Source organism: Urocitellus parryii, chromosome 3 (assembly GCF_045843805.1).
Source record: "Urocitellus parryii isolate mUroPar1 chromosome 3, mUroPar1.hap1, whole genome shotgun sequence".
Classification (NCBI taxonomy): domain Eukaryota; kingdom Metazoa; phylum Chordata; class Mammalia; order Rodentia; family Sciuridae; genus Urocitellus; species Urocitellus parryii.
In genome coordinates, this window is record NC_135533.1 from 153,824,163 (window position 1) to 153,841,415 (window position 17,253).

Genomic DNA, 17,253 nt, shown 5'->3' on the forward strand with positions numbered 1-17,253 from the left:
CTGAGGATGAGGCCTCTTGCCAGGGTGCAGTGGTTTACTGGATGGGGGAATGTCTCTTTTATAAACAAATTGACCCACTTGGTGTCCATTCAAGAAGGGACAGCTGCTGGCCTGGCAGAGGAGAAAGTAGAAAAACCTCCAAATCTAACCACATATCTCAGAAAGGACGGTGGTCACTCACTGCCTGTGGGTGGCCTAGGGTATGGTGCCAAGTGGTACTGGTATTATCTGGAGTGATACTCTTGGCTTTTGGAAGAGTTGGATTATGTTCCAGTTTCCCTATTTAGGAGAAGAAAAGAGGTTGGCTTTTTTTCCCTTCTGAGATGGGGTCTTGCTGTGTTGCCCAAGGTGGCTTTGAACTCCTGGGCTCAAATGATCCTCCTGCCTCAGCCTCCTGAGTAGCTAGGGCCTCAGGTATGTACCACCGTTCCCAGTTTTTTTTTTAATTGAGTTAAAATTCATACAACATAAAAGACAGACTGAGTAACAGAGATGAGTTGTAGGGATATATGTATATTATCCATTGGTTGGTGGTTGGACATTTGGAGTCATTGTGTAACTTCACATTTATTTATTTGTTTTTGTACTGTGGGGATTGAACTCAGGACCTTGCCCATGCCAAGCAAGCTCACGGTCACTGAGCTACATGCCCAGCCTGTTGGCTGTTTTGAATATTCCAATAAAATTTTAGTTTTCAGTTCCTTTGGGTATATGGCTAGAAAGGGAATTGCTGGACCATATGGTTATCAGCAGAGACTTTTAGAAATATTTTCTCTTTAGAATGTATTTGGAAAGTGACCAAGTCGGCAGAGAACACTGTGGTGAGTTTTATCATTTTATGTTGCCGTGGTATCCATTTTTAATGTAACTTGGACTTTCTCCTACCAGAAACAGGGCTCAGTATCCTGGACATAGTTTCCAGTTCTCCATCTCCTCCCTCAGTGTGGTTGATCCAGATCTGTGCCTCATGAAACTACCTTCTGGTGATCATTTCCCTGGGTGGTTATGGGACAACATCTTGATACAAGCTTCCGAACTCACCTTTCCAACCACACATCCCACGTGGACTGTGCAGATATGCCCCAGTGACCACTTCTCGGTCACAGTGTGACCTCCTGGAACTCCTGCCTGCTTACTTTAAACTCACCAACTAAACCTCCCTGTGGGAAATCTGTTTGAATAACACCCGGGACCCAGTAATGTACTGGCCTTGCTCTCTTGCATGTGTACGCATCTCTCTTGCACTCTCCTTCTTGTTCACTTTCCGTGCCCCTCTACACACTCCCTGACCTCCATGTGCCTGAACTCCAGGCGAACCATGTACCCTTGCCTGACCTGTGAGTAATAAAATTTTTGTTTCCATCTTGTGTCTCTCCTAATGATTAAAAGGATTCTCTCTATCTTAAAAGATTAGTTACGCAAATCCATGGAGATAATGTGTCTGGGTTCTCAGCACTGTGCAGATCCACAGGAAGTACTGAGCAACTGGCTAGTGTTCTGGGAACTTAGTTCCTAGGAGCACTGTAGGTATTTCCTGACTATACATGAGGTGTTCCCCAAAAATGAAGACGCTAGTCTAAGATATCCAGCCCCCAGGATCCACAGCCCCCTTCCTGGGATAGAGACCACTCTTGGTACACAGCGTTCTGGAAGCTCCAGGTTGTGAATGATTCTGGGGTCCAGAACTGGCTCCGGTTGTGGACTCTGCCATTTGGTGAGACCCAGACTTCTCTGTCCCAGCCATAGTTTTCTAAGCCTGTCCCGGAGAGATGATGCCTACCTGGGCAGCTGCCAAAGAAAAGCTATCTGTAAAAGCATCCATTACCAGCAGTGTGCTGCTGCAGTGTACTTGGGACCCAGGGGAGGGCACAGGGCTAAGACAGGAGTAGGAGTCAGGGAAACCTCCCTGCCACCACTGTCTGGTTACAGTGTTTGAGCAGCTCTCACCTTTGTAAATAAACATGGCCCATTCATTTGCTGACATCCTGAACAGGATGGAAGACCACCCTGTGGGTGATCTCTCTGCAGCATTGAGTTCCTGCCACTCCCACCCCATTTCCTCCCAGTGCCACTCCTCCCTTTCTCTCAACTCCTATGTGTGTTTTTCAGAAAATCACTCACACTTAGCCCTTTAAAGCTGTTTTGTTCTGAGAGGGCTGATAGCATGAAGTTAGCCCTCCTGAGTGCAAGTTCTTATATCAACTTGGGTTACTTGGTCAGAGGGTGGGATTATAGCTGGGTTCCTGGAACTTTGTACCTCTGGTGGCAGCGAGGCTACTGAAGGAGATTCTGGGGACCCACCAGGCACATCGGCTTAGGAGAGCTTGCCTCCCTGTGTGGCTACCCCAGAAGTTGCAGTATGACCTCAGTTCTGCGTGATGCACTGGCTGAGAGCCCACCCTTCTACTTTCTGTCTCTCTGAATTCATTTTCTGTAACACCTCATTTACATATGGTATTTATTCTTTTATGTCTGGCTATTTCACTTAACAGAATATCCTCAAGGTTCACCTGAGTTGTAGTATATGTCAGAATTGCTTTCCTTCTTTAAGACCAAATAATATTCCATTGTATGGATAAGCCACACTTTGTTGGACACTGACTGGATTGCTTCCACATTTTAGCTACTGTGAATAATCCTGCATGAATGTGGGTGTCCACATATCTTTTCAAGTTCCTGCTTTCAATTATTTTGCTGGATCAGATAGTAATTCTGTATAATTTTTTTTTTTTAACCAGTGGTTTCTTTTTTTTTTTAAAGGCTCAGGAAAGGAATGTGACCAGAGCAGCCACAGGGCTTGACTGGGACCTACCCAGATTGCTTTTTTTTTTTTTTTTTTTACATCATCCTTTTCTTAAACCAAAGAATAGATTTGCAAAGCCTTGAGTTTGAGGGGCTGCTAAGCAAACAGCCTGGAGAGGAGAGGTTTCAGATTTCACTGGACAAGTCCCTTTTCTGCACTAAGCCCTTGGCTCTCTGTAATAATCTGTGGGATGTGAACCGCTCACTTCTCCTCCCTGCCCCCTAGTGGGTGGGTTAGGGTTCACGTTCCTGAGATTCCCAAGTCAAAGCTGCCCGGATCCCAGGCCCCACCTGCTGCTTTCCAGGGTTTGGCTTCGACTTTGATAGAGCTGGAAGGAGGGATCATCTGATGTGACCACCTGTTCCTTAGTCCTGCCGAAGGAAGGCAACCATGCCAAAGAGGTTTCCCACTGAGTGTTGGAAAGGGGCACAGAGCAAGGCTTCCCCATTGGCTTGGATCCTTGGGAGATGGCAGCTTTTGAAAAATCCCTAAACAGTGTGCTTTATGCTAAAGAGGAGGGGGCCTTGTATGGTTTGGGGGCCACAGGTTTGAAAGCAACAATGTGAGGAGGCAGACCCCTATGTGTTGCTCATAACATGGGATAAGGAAATTAGATGGTTGAAGCAGGAAGATCACAAGATCCAGGCCAGCCTGGGCATCTTAAAGACCTTGACTCAAAATATAAAGGTCTAGGGACGGAGCTCAGTGATAAGAGTTCAATCCCAAGTACTATAAAAAAATAAAGAAAATTGGAGGCCTCCCACCCCCATCCCATCGTGTTTTCGCTGGAGCAGTGAGTGGATTAGAGGCACATGGGTGAGCTGGGACAGTGGGCTGAAGTCCTTAGATGGAGAACAGCAGGCATGAATGGACCTCTGGAAGCAGACTGAAAAGCATCAGTTACACAGATATTCATTTGAGATTTAGAGTAGGAAAATGGCTAGGGGGTTTTAGTTGCCTCGGAACCTCATAATTATCTAGCAGTCTGGTTGTGAAACCTGGTCCCTCAGTCTCTTAGTGGGAGTGAAGTGTCCACATCAGAGTCTGTAGTCCTACTCCACACACTAGCGGACTAACCCTTGTCAGAAACTTGATTGCCACGTCAGGTTTTAGCCTGGAGGAAGTTGCTAAACCAGCATGTTGTTTCACAACCATGGAACCCTGCCATTCATCTGGAGTAAGCTCTGGGACCCTGAAGTTCTTACTGGGTTGATTACCTCCTTAGTGTTGATTTGACTTTGAATGTGAGTCAGCTTAGTTACTGGTGGCATGGAACTCAAGGCACTCTACCAGGTGAGGAAGAATATGTTGGGTTCTTAAGAGACTTGTCATTACAAAGAAAGCAGAACTAGATAGTCGGGCACTGTGATACATGTGGGAGGCTGAAAAGAAGGATTGCAAGTTCAAGACCAGCCTTCGAAACTTGCAAGGCCCTAAGCAACTTAGTGAGACCCTGTCTCAAAAAATAAAAAGGACTAGAAATGTGACTCAGTGGTTAAGACCCCTGAGCTCAATCCCTGATACAAAAAGAAAGAAAAAGAAAACAATAGTTAAGGGATTCTTAGAGCATTTAGCATATACTAATGATTCTGAGTTAATGTAAAAGCCAGGTATATAGGGGAAGTAGGTGGTGGGAGGGTAAGGAATTTGTTGAAGGCCTAGGAGATGATGACTGGTCCTTTCGGAATAGTGACAATGACATTTTATTTTTTATTTATTTATTTTGATATTGGGTATTGAACCCAGGGCACTTTACCACTGAGCTTCATCCCAAGTTCTTTTTCTTTATTTATTAAAAATATTTTTAGGGGCTGGGGATGTGGCTCAACTGGTAGCGCGCTCACCTGGAGTGCGTGCGGCCCAGGTTCGATCCCCAGCACCACATACCAACAAAGATGTTGTGTCCGCCGAGAACTAAAAAATAAATATTAAAAAAAAAAAATATATATATATATATATATATATATATATTTTTTAGTTATAGATGGACACAATACCTGTATTTCATTTGTTATTTTTTTTCCTGTGGTGCTAAGGATCAATCCCAGTACCTCACCACTCATGCTAGGCAAGTGCTCTACCACTGAGCCACAACCCAGTCCTCTTTTAATTTTTTAAGTCAAGATCTCACTAAATTGCTGCTGCTGGCCTTTAACATGTGATTCTCCTGCCTCAGCCTCCTGAGTAGTTGGGAGTAGAGGCCCAGCTGACAGTGGCATTTTAGATCTGGTGGGTCTTTATGGATTGTCTAGTTAACATGCCTAACTTTTTTTCTTCTTTTTTTTTTTTTTTTTCAGTGCTGGGGTTCCATAACCCAGGGCCTTGCATAGGTTAGGCAAGTGCTTTACCACTGAACTGTATCCCCAGCCCCCACATGCCTGATGTTAACATTCGCAAAACTGAGGTGTGGACAGCTTTTGTGACTATACTACCACAGAGGGGTGGCAACAAGGAGGACCAGAGCCTCACTGCTGATAGCACAGCTCTGAAAGCTGCCCATTTTCCCCACCTAGAGGAGTCCCAGGGGGTACAGCTAAGACCCTGTGGGCCTGGGAGACTATCTGGGTTCCTCACTTGACAGCTGAAACTTTCTGTCTTAGGCCTGGGCTGCCTTTGGAAGCCGTTCCCCATGATGGGCAGGTTTCAAGTAGGGGTAACTGTAATGCTCTGTGAATGTTGGGTAGGCAACATCTACAATGTTTGTATTTATTTTATTTTTTAACATCTGATTCCCTGAAAGTTAGTGGAAAATAAAGTCAGATTTATTCTTTGGGGTGGGGTGTAGGATTTGGGCTTCGCTTTAACAGGGTTTTCATATTTTAATATGTTTGAACCCTGCTCAGTTTTCCCCAAGGATGCTATCAAAGAGCTAGTTTAGGGCCTTCTTGAAACCCTGGGAGGAGAACTTGGCTTTGACCTTGGATTGTCCTGGTAGAGTACAAAACCCAAATGCCACTGGAGCAGCGTGTTGATAGCCAGCACTGTGATCTTGATGCCTGGTGGATTGAAGAGATAAGGGTCTTCTATATAGTTTATTGGAGGACTCAGTAGGAGCCTATCCTGCTATTGGGGGTTCCCTACCTACTACTATTGCAACCTGGAACAAGCTTCTTGGTGGGATCATCCTGTGGACATACACACACACAGGGAGACTCTGGCCTGGCCTTTGGTCAGTGGCTGTGTGCAGACACAAGGACATGCTGTGGGTCTCCATGGCAGCCAGCACAGTGCCAGACACCGGATAGAGTAGCCCAGCAGGTCTTGGCTCTGGCTGCCTGCTGAATCCCCTGAAAGCTTTTATAACCACCAAGGCCCAGGCTGCCCCAAAGCTTCAAATTCAGTGGGTCTTTATTGGGCTCAGCTGTGTTATGTTTGTGAAGCTTCCCAAGTGATGCTGACATGCAGCCAGGTCTGGGGACATGCGTTAGAGAGTGCCAAGTCCTCTTGGGACACAGGCAGAGAAGCAGAGGCGTGCAAGGAAGTCAGGACATCAGCCATCTGTGGCTGCACACAGCTAGCAGAAGTCTTAACCAGGGGTTGGTTGCTCCACCCACAAAGCTCCTTCCTTCAAAATGCTCATGTGAAAAGAATTGAAAACACTCCTCATTGAGATTGCTGGGTCAACAACTCCACAAGTCCAAGGGTGGCCACATGCCCACTTGGCCTAGGTGTGTTTGGTGACAGTGGTATCCTCAGGGCAGGGCTGCTTACAGGTAAGCAGTAGCAAAAATGACATACATAATGAGGATGACCTCTGGAAAATCCTGGGGACCAACAAGGTACCCTTTGGAAAGAGTGAAGAAGGGATCGCCAAGAGTGACTTGGACTGGGCTGGGCTCTTGTGGACTTAACAAGTCTATAAATAGGGGTTCACTCAGAAAATTCGGGCTAGGAATGGGATATAGAGGAGCTACAAGTGGCTAAGATCTGAACTTTTGTCATCAGCCTGGGAGGAGATAGTGATTTGTTTTCAGGCCTTAGGGAAGCATTCAAGACTCTGTGTAACTTAATAGTTCCAAAGGACAGAGAGGCTCTTATAGGATAAGCTACTTTCTATCATTCCAAGAGTACTTGGATTGGGGTAAAGGTGGTCTAAGAGTTTGGCAGACCAGCTGGGAGGTGGGCTGTGAGTCAGCTGAGGGTGGACTACAACCCTGGTTCCCTGGACTGAGACTGGTAGGCCCTTTTGAGACTCACTGCTTGTGGTGGTCAGTACTTGCACCTGGGCTGGCATGCTAGTCTGTGGTCTCAGGCTGAGATCTGCTGCCAGCTGCAGACATCCATGGATGGTCTATATCCCAGCTTCCTCACATGCCTCTGTCTCTTCCAGGTTATCTCCTCTCTGTCCCAGCAGGACTTGGTGCTATACCCAGCCAGGCTGCACATTAGTCTCACCTGGGGAGTTTCAGTGTCAACACAGATGGGCCCTGGTAATTGTTAGAGCTTCCAGAGAGTCTAGCAGGCGACGTGAGCTGAGACTCTCTGGGCTACTCCATCCAGTGTCTGGCACTATGCTGCCAAGCTGACCTATAGTACATTCCAGATGTCTGCACATATCTGCTGACCACAAAAGCCACACCACATTCTGCCTCTGTGTATGTCCACAGGAGGGTCCCAGAAAGAGTCTTGTTTTGGATTGTAGCCTGGGGAGTAGGGGTGACAGCAGTAGAGTAAATGCCTACTTAGTATCCCAACCAGCTGTACAGAAGAGATGAGCCTGGTGCCCTTGATAGAAAGGTAGCATTTGAGGTTCTCCTTTTTGTACTAGCCCATGCCTCTTATATGGGGAAAACAAACTGTTTTTCTATATTCAACACAGAACACTTCCATGGCCAAATGGGTTTTTCTCCCACATCAAGCAACTCTTCAGTTCTCTGTGGACACCAATTCAATTTTAACTCAATTCTGACATTATCTACCTGGAGATAGTATCAAATCCCACAGATTGAGGGCTCAGTCTCATAAGACCAGCCCCAATGCAGACACCAGCCATAAGCATCAGGTTGTGACTTATGCTTCCCATTGATCACTATAAGCTGAGATTACCACAAACCCCTCTTATTCATTCATCTGTAGGAATGACTAACTGAAGAAAACAGTTTACATACTGGATTACCAGTTTATTATAAAAGGATACAACTCCGAAGTGGGCATGGTGGCCCATGCCTGTGATCCCATCTACTGTCCTCGGGAGGCTGAGGAAGGAGGGTCACAAGTTTCAAGCTAGCCTCAGTGATTCATCGAGACCCTGTCTCAAAATAAAAAGGGCTTGGGATGTAGCTCAGTGGTAAAGCGTCCCTGAATTAAATCCCCAATACCAATAAATACATATATAGGATTGGGAATGTAACTCAGTGATAGAGGGCTTGCCTAGCATGCACAAGTCACCAGGTTCAATCCGCAGCATCCTGAGGCTTGGGGAAAAGAATATAACTCAGTAACAGCCAGATGAAGACATGCATAGGGCAAGGTGTGAGAGGGTAACTCAGAGCTTCCAGGCCCTCTTGGGGCAAGCCACCCTCCAAGTGTCCAGTAACCCACCCTTCTTGGGTTTTTACAGAGGCTTTATTCTGTAGGCATGATTGATTAAGTGATTTGCCACTGATGATCAGTTTAACTTTCAGCCCCTCTGCTCTTCCTGGAGATACATGAGTGGGGCTGAAAGTTCCAGCCTTCAAAGCACATTGTTGGTCCCCCTGGCAAACATCTCTCATTGAGCTTTCCAGGAGAGCTCATCAACCAGGCATCTCATTAGCATATACCAAGACACTAGGGTCATTTTGTTGATTCCAACAGTTTTAACAGATATATGCTAGAAAGGATGTACATATGTATACAGAGAGCAAATATTATGTCCTAGTATGTCACATGCATCTCCCTCCCAAAGTCAGCTGTGCCCCAGACAATGTTTGAAAGCCCAGTCGTGTATTTGTTTGGGAGTGAGTTGCAAAGCTCCTTACCTTTGTGGTCCTGGGCTGGTTTGTTGAGAAAGTGAAATCAGTGTACCTGAAGTTCCTGTGGGTGACAGAATGGTGTTGACCTGGGTGCTTGCTTGGCTGGATGGAGTGTGGATGCTTCCAAGCAGACAGCCCTCTGTCCTCTAGTCTGTTTCTAATACAGACTTCTTTGCACACACAGATGCCTCATTTGGAACATCACCTGGGTACAGCTGTGCCGCAGACCGAGCTGAGGAGCAGCGCAGGCACCAAGATGGGCTGCCCTACATCGATGACTCACCCTCCTCCTCTCCCCACCTCAGTAGCAAGGGCAGGGGCAGCCGGGACACTCTGGCCTCAGGAGCCCTGGAGCCCACCAAAGCGGTGAGTCCCCAAGGTGTACCTGCCTCCCATGACTCTGGGCCAGCCTTTGTCACCTTGGAGGCTCTCTGAGTATAGCCAGTTACTCAGGGGCATGTAGCAAGTAGATGGTGGAGCTGCCAGTGGTTTGTTTTGGAAGTCAGACAAATTACTAAAAACTCCTTCCTGCCTCTGGTAGAGGGATACCTCCCAGACACCTTGAGCAGAGAGGTCATGGCACACTTTGTAAACTGAGCTTGGAGGAGGCAGTCAGCATGTGGTCTTAAGGCTGAGAAAACTGATGCCAGAGACCACCACCGAAGCCTGTGGTAGTGTATGGTGGTCCCAGCCATGGTGTTGAGTTGGTGTCTGGGCTCCTGTGACTGTGCTTAGGAGGTACACTGGCTCCCTCTTTACTAAAGGAGCCCCTGACAGTGGCTTCATCCATTTGACTAGGGTCTTTCCAATGAGTTCTCACTTGACCTTCATTAATAGTCCTATGAAACTGGTGTTGCTATTACCTCCACTTTACCATTGTGGAACTGAGGTCCAGAGGTGGCTTCCCTGAGGTCACATGGCTAGAGAAAAGTAAAGCATTTGGTAGATGCTTTGCCTGTGCTTCAAGTAGGGCCCCGTGGTCTAGCCCCTCTCGTCTGAGGGTATATCCCTGGGATGATCATAGGCTATACAGTGTTATTCCCACAGAAGTGATAGGCCTGTCCAGCCTGGCTTGATGTCCTGATGCTTGCAGTGGTCCCACAGCTCCAGGCAGGGAGCAGGGGAGTTTTAGCAGTGTTTTGGGTTCAGGCATTGCTCCTCCTTTCATTGGAACAAAAGGATTCCTTTGACCTCTTGGCTTCCTTCCTTGGGCTGCAACAATCATCATGTGGTAGAACAGATGCTCCTTTCTGTTTCTTGGGCCATTTTTTGTCTTTCTGGTTCCATTTTGGATATCCATTTGGGATATCTTCTTCATTCTGCTTTTCTGAATGATTCCACCCTGGGTTTAAAAATAAAAATAAGCAAGCAAGGCTATGTGTATAGTTCAGTGGTAGAGCCCATGCTTAACATGCACAAGGCTCTGGGTTCAACACCCAGCACCACAGAAAACAAACAAGGATAAGAAAGGGTGTGCCTTTTCCTACAGCTAAGAAGTACATCTTTTTACTGCAGTTGCTTTTTTCTGGGGCTGTTGCCTTAGCTGCAGCCCAGCTTCTTATTTATGTTTTTGTGATCTCTAGGGGTCTCAGTGCTGGGTGGGCTTCTTGTTCTGAAATATAAAGATGAAAGAGGAAGCCAGCATACATTTGCTGCCATCTTGCACAGCTTTATATCCCACATCCAGAGTCACCACTCTACAGATTAGGCACAGCTGTGAGGGGTGAAATCTTTCAGATTCTCTCTCTCTCTCTCTCTGTCTTGCTGCTACATGAGTGTGGTTTGATACCAACAAGAATTCTTAACAGCATACTTTATTAGTTTCTGTAACCATCTATCATCTTTGAGGACTGTCTTCACCTGGTCACTCCTTGATGGCAGGGCCATCTGCTTGCCTTCTGTCCATGTCAGACCCCCAGAGTGTTTCCTGGCTGGCTTTCTGTTCCTAAGTAGAAGTTAATTTGCCCTCTCCGTGCTCCAGGCTGTGTGCTGTTCACCGTCCCACATCCACCAGGCTCATGGTTCCTTTTTAGCACCTAGTTCAGGGTCTCATCTCCTGCGGAGCCCGTTCAGATCCTGGTCCCTCCTTCAATCCCTCATGAGTCAGTAGACATTTCTTTTCTTTTTTTTTTTTTTTTTTTGGTGGTACTGGGGATTGAACCCAGGGCCTTATACATGTGAGGGAAGCACTCTACCAACTGAGCTAAATCCCCAGCCTGACATTTGGCAGGAGGTTGCACACCTGTGCAATGCGGTTTCAAGTCCCCAATCCCAAACATTCTTCCTGGCCCAGAGGAGGTGACAGGAGTTATCTGCATAAGGAGGGAACTTGATTAGAGCAAAGTTATATGGTTTCATTCCAGCAGCTCTCTGGTTAGATGCCCTTTCCAGTGTTTGAAGCCCCAGAGAGACAGGCAGAACCTTGGCTTTTTGGTTTAAAGATGTGACTGTCACTTCCTAGGTTCCCCAGGGAGCACTCTGATCTTGATCAGCTGGTGGGATCAGGGAATCTGTTCATCCCTCTTTTCCTTAACCTACTGAATAGGGCTCTTCATTTGCTTTCTGCTGCCAAGCTTGAGGCTTTGGGGCTGTGGGACTGAACCTTCTTGGGAAGTCATGGCAACACAGGGAGTCCACAGTGGGCTTCTAGGTTGCAGGTCTCCTCTCTTAGCATTGCCCCTAGATTAGTTAGGTAGGGGTTGGACAAAGGCCAGGCACTCCTTTGCCTTGGGAGCTGCAAGAAGACCTCAAACAAGTCCTTTATTAGGGGGACATATGCTAATGGAGCCTGCCCTGCATACTGGGATCTTCCTATATGGAGGACTAATTTCCCAAGGGTTTGCTGCAGCAGGTCCCCCCAGCATGTGACCCTACACAGAGGTCATCCCCTTGTTTTCTGACCATGTCAAACCCCCAGAGTGCTCACTGGCTGGCCTCCTCCCTGCCCTGCCCAGAGCAGAAGAGGGTCTTCTGTCTGGCTGCTATGCTGGGAGCAACCTTCTAGCTAGAAGCAGCCAACTCTCTGAAAGCTAGAAATTTTGCACCCTGATATTAGTGGGTTCTCCCAGATTTGAGGGGTCTGGGGACGCTTATGAGGGGACTCCTTGTACTCCAGCCCCACCCCTCTACTTACCTCTGGACCTGGTACTTAACTGGTACCTAATAGATGTAGTTCTATCCAGTTCCACCCCTCTGTCAGTTTTCCCTACCTTGTTATAATTATGAGTCCAAGTCATTTTCATTAGTTCTTTGTTGGCTTTTTTTCAGCCCCTGGTTAGGAGGGAAGGGCCTTCCTTCCATCTTGCTGCTTTATTCCAGTTGTCCTTTACCGCCAGCTTTTTTCCTAACACAGCCTCCCTGCCTTCACTGCATTCACCCTCTCGTGGAGTTGGCACGTGCACAGCCTGGGATTATAAATAGCCCTGGTGCCGGCCCTCCCCTTCGCTCTCTTTCCCTCTCCACCCTCTTCTCTACAAGGAGTTGGTTTCTGACTTTTCCCTGATAATACTACCAGTACCATTCTGAGTCCCTATAGAAGAGTCTCAATCTAAGCAGAAGTGCCCTCATCCTGTGTCCTCTCTATACCCCAGCACCTTCCTGGAGCCAGATGTTCTCTTGAGTGGCCCCACCCTTTAGAACAGAGAGAACTGGACTCAGTGCCATCCTGCCTGTACTCTTTTTCCTCTTGGCTTTCCAAACCACATGAGTGGAATGAGGCACAGTGCTCCCACTCAGGGGCTCCCACCCAGAAAGGCAGTGGCATCTTGGGCTGGGTGGGACCGTCACCCAGCCCTGCTTTCCTACTAACTTCCCTGAGCCCTTCTGTCCCTGGAGCTCACAGCAGCAAGATTATTCTCAGAACCCGATGAGCAGGGCTAGGTAAGTAGGTGAGTGGGTACCACTGCCAGAGAGGCCTGCCTTTCCCTTCACCTTTTCCCTTGTGTAAGATGGAAGCAGTGTTCAGACATGATAGGATGCATGTGAGGGTCATCTGTATACTGTGGACAGTGGGCTTTCCAAACTTCGGTAGCACTTCAGTTCCCCCAATCTGACCCCGATACATACTGAGTCAGCTGATAGTTCTAAATTCTGAGAACCCACTTGTTTCCAGACAAGGGTACTGAGACCTTCAGGACTTTGTGAAAATGTGGCTAAAACTAGGACCTAGTCATGTCTTCAAGATCCACTCACTGATTTGATTATGAAATGAATCTTAATTGAGAACTGTGTGCTCTGGTCCCTGTGCTAGACACAGGAAGTTTCAAGATTGGGCACAGCCATGCCCTGGAGGCTCCCACCCATGGAGCCACACTGCACAGTGTGCCCTTGGGGGACCTGTGTGGGTGGGACCTCAATGTCCCTTCCCTGGAACATTAGCTACTCTGTACACATGCATGTGCCAACACATGTATATACATGCACATATATGCACACACACATGCATGCTCACAGCTCACGTGTACATTCACACAGGAACATGCACAAGAGCCCCAGTACAAAGCAAAGACCCAGGAATCCTTTTTAGATGGTCCCATTGAGCAGTGAAGAAATGATACAGGTTCCAGTGACCCAAGTGGGGTGCAGGGATTGGACTCTCCTGGCCCTGTTACCCAGGCAGCTGAGGCTCAAATCTGGGAGGTCATTTGCCTGAGACCGTGGAGCTCACTGGGGAAGTTCTGTCTTTGTCCCCAGCTCCTGGCCTGAGCCTTTTCTTCTGGGCCTGCCATCTGTGCCATGAAGTGCCTCCCTCTCCTAAGGCCAGGGAAGTGTGAAGAGGGACAGCAGGATTGGGGCACACTGGAGTCATGACTCTAGACTCTGAAGACATCATGAGGCCTGAGCTGGCTTTAGGTGGTCTTTCCTCAAATCCAGTGTTCTCACTGGGGGATGTCAGCCTCCAGGCAACATATGACAACATTTAGAGACATTTGTGGCATAGAACCACCACCCCCCCAAAATAATCCTCCATTCTTAGTCATCAGCCTCAAGGGTGAAGATCCTGCCCCAAATCAGTGTTTTTTTCCCCCAAGTAGATTAGGAATGTAAGCGATGGATAGGACCACTGTTTTGGTTACATACCTGAGGGCTGTCATGGTGGGGTTGTCTCAGGTTTGCCCTTGGGCTGGAAACCAGCAGAAGAGTGGGCAGGTATCACCTTCAGTGGATGCAGGGTCCTTCCCCATGCTGGCATCTCCCTCTGACCACAGGTGAGGCCAATTGGCTCAGGGCTGGGCAGAAGGAGCGCAGCCTCAGTCTGATGCCATATAGGGTGGTGCTGAGGCCACAGCCAACCTCTGACGCCACCCATGGCCAGGGAGCAGAGGTGGGAGTGGCCAGGAAGTCAAATAGCAGTTTTTATTGCCGTTCACGTGACCATCTCTGTCAGTATGCTAGGGCGGCTTAAACAACAGAAATTTACTTTCTCATAGTACTAGTGGCTGCAAGTCTGAGATCATGATATGCAGGTTGGTTTCTTCTGAGGCCTCTCTCCTTGACTTATGATGGGTTAATGGGGCTTCTCTCTGGCTCCTCGTATGTCTTCTCCCTGCATGTGTCTGTGTCCTAGTCTGTTCTCATGAAAATATTAGCCATTCTGTGTTAGGGCCCACCCTATTGACTTCATTTTAACTTCAAACCACGCCCCCCTGGCTTTTTTTTTTTTTGTACTGGGGATTGAACCCAAGGGTGTTTCACCACTGAGCTCTATCCTCGGCCTTTTTTATTTTTTATTTTGGGATATGGTCTCATTCAGTTGTGTAAGGCCTCACTGAGTTGCCGATCTTGTGATCTTTCCACCCCAGCCTCCTGAACCACTGGAATTATAGGTGTATGCCCCCGCTCCTGGCTTAACTTCATCCCCTCTTTAAATATAGTCATATTCTGAGGTACTAGGGCTTAGTAATTTGACCTGGGGGAGGCAATAATTCAGCCCTTATCACCATCATAACTAGGATTGGTTCATGGTCTCTCAGGGATGTGGGCTGTACCCTCCGCATTGACATCCAGTGATGCCTCAGCTCTTTCTGGGGGCAGAGCTTCATTGGACTTTTAGCAGAGACAGGACAAGAAAGGGGACTGATTTTACTATAGTCTACCTGCAAAGGAGTTCCTATAGGCAAAGTCAGAGTCTAGAAAACAGGGTCAAGGAGCCAGCAGATGGGGCTCCCCTTGGGCAGATGGCAGCAGCTCCCAGGTCCAGTCCCTTTGACCAGGAAGGGAGTGTACAAGGAGGGAGGTACTGCTGCCCAGTCTTGGTTCTAGTGGGTCCAAGGGTCAGGTGGGAGTGGCAGTCAGAGAATCCAGTTGCGACAGGTGTCAGGTGAGGAGTGGGGAGTGGTGGGCTTGTGTGGAGGTGCCCATGTAGTGGACTTTGATGCCCCCTCTACTTGGTCTCTTCTGGGGCTGCCCTTGGGCTTCCTGTGACCTGTATTCACCTTGGGTCAGAGCTTCCTTTTCCTTTCTTGACTAGGTAAAGATAACTATTCCTTGGTCCCAGGCACAGAGCATGAGGGAAGGAGGCCTTATAGTCTGTGCAGCTCCAAACTTCCCATTTCTTAGTGTGTCGAGACCAAGGGTGGCCCTCAACTTTGCTTGATGACACTTCTAATTTTGCAGTGACTTTGAGCAAGTGGCTGAATATTTGCAAGGCTCCTGTGTTTCACTTTTACTTCTACATGGAGCCTTCTCCAGGGGCTCATCCAGAGGTTGACAAGCACCTGCTGCAAGCATCCGTACCCACCCCACCCCACCCTGGTGCCAACATCTGTTCATCTGTTCTGCAGAGTGAACTGGACTTGGAAAAGGGCCTGGAGATGAGAAAATGGGTCCTGTCTGGAATCCTGGCTAGTGAGGAGACTTACCTGAGCCATCTGGAGGCACTTCTACTGGTGAGGATGGACGAAGGAGGGGCTGACCAAGCATGGTGGGGACCCAAGGGGAACTTCTCTGCTCACCATCCCTGATCAACTGTGAGATCCTGGGGGCACACCTATGGGAGGGTCAGAACATTCTATTTTTATAGAATATTGACCTCCCCCAAGGAGCCAGTGGAAGGAAAGCCAAGGGAAGACTTGGTTGCCAAGTTTTAATTTTTTCTGGAGTTTAAAAGTGTGGGCTGGAAATGTAATTAAGTGATAGACTGCTTGCCTAACATGCCCAAGGTCCTGGCTTTGATCCCTGGTGAGAGACAGAGACAGAGAGAGAGAGAGAGAGAGAGAGAGACAGACAGACAATTGATCCCTGGTGAGAGACAGAGACAGAGAGAGAGAGACAGACAGACAGACAGGCAGACAGACAGACAATTAAAGTATGTATCATATAACCACAATATTTTGTAGTTGTACCCATGTACCTAACTAGTGACATGCCCTCTCACTGGGCCCTCTTCCAGCCCATGAAGCCTTTGAAAGCTGCTGCCACCACCTCTCAGCCTGTGCTGACCAGCCAGCAGATCGAGACCATCTTCTTCAAAGTGCCTGAGCTCTATGAAATCCACAAGGAGTTCTATGATGGGCTCTTCCCCCGAGTGCAGCAGTGGAGCCACCAGCAGCGGGTGGGCGACCTCTTCCAGAAACTGGTGAGTGACTTAGAGCATGCTGGGTGCTTATGGCTATGGGGATGGCCAAGTGGGGACCAGGCCTGTCCAGTGACCTATGAACATGTGCTGTAAGGAGATACCGAGGAGATAGTAGGAGTGAGTCTGGAGTGCATCTCAGTGCCTTGGATGCCAAAGTTCAGATTGTGGTGAGGGGGAGGCCAAGAAAAGCATGTCCCCCAGCTAGATCCAATGAGTGGGGCATCCTTCTATCCTTTTTTTTTTTTTAATCTGCTCTGTTTTACTTGAAGTTCCCAGTCTCCAGAGTGATCTAATTGCCTCTTTGAGGGCTCCTGGAGTGGAATTGGTTTTGTTACCCAGGAAAGCAGGACTTATACATTGGGCAGAGGATGAATGGAGGCTGGACATTGCCTGGAAAGGCAACAGTGGGGACAGCAGGTGGAAACAGAGGGGGGCTTTGTTATACAATCAGCCCTCTGTGTCTGTGTGTCCTACATCCACAGATTGAACCAACCAAGGATTAAAAATATTCAGGAAAAAAAATTGCATCTGTACTGAACATGTGGAGACTTTCCCCTTGTTATTATTCTGTAAACTGTATAGTATAACAACTATTTACATAGTATTTCCATCAGATTAGGAATTAAAACAAACCTAGATGATTTAAAGTATACAATTTGGGGGGCTGAAGGTGTAGTTCAGTGGTAGACTGCTTGCCTAGTATGTAGGAGACCCTGGGTTTGATTTCCAGCACTGCAAAAGATAGGATAAAATAACAAAATAAAATAAAAAATAAAGTGGTTGCATGTGCCTATAGTCCCAGTTATTTGGGAGGTAGGAGGATTGCTTGAGCCTAGGAGTCTGAGTCCAGCACGTGCGCATGTGTGTGTATGTGTGTGTGTGTGTGTGTGTGTGTGTGTGTGTGTGTGTGTGTGTGTGTT

The 17,253-nt window shown here is 47.8% G+C and overlaps 1 protein-coding gene across 1 annotated transcript in view; it reads left to right on the forward strand.

Moving 5' to 3' along the window:
* The window catches only part of Bcr (BCR activator of RhoGEF and GTPase), a 141,721-nt gene that overhangs the window by 63,020 nt on the left and 61,448 nt on the right, over positions 1–17,253 (forward strand). The window contains exons 2-4 of the mRNA XM_026412525.2: positions 8,942–9,123; positions 15,540–15,644; positions 16,148–16,333. Coding sequence (XP_026268310.1) covers positions 8,942–9,123; positions 15,540–15,644; positions 16,148–16,333 — 473 coding nt within the window. The remainder of the gene's footprint in view (positions 1–8,941; positions 9,124–15,539; positions 15,645–16,147; positions 16,334–17,253) is intronic.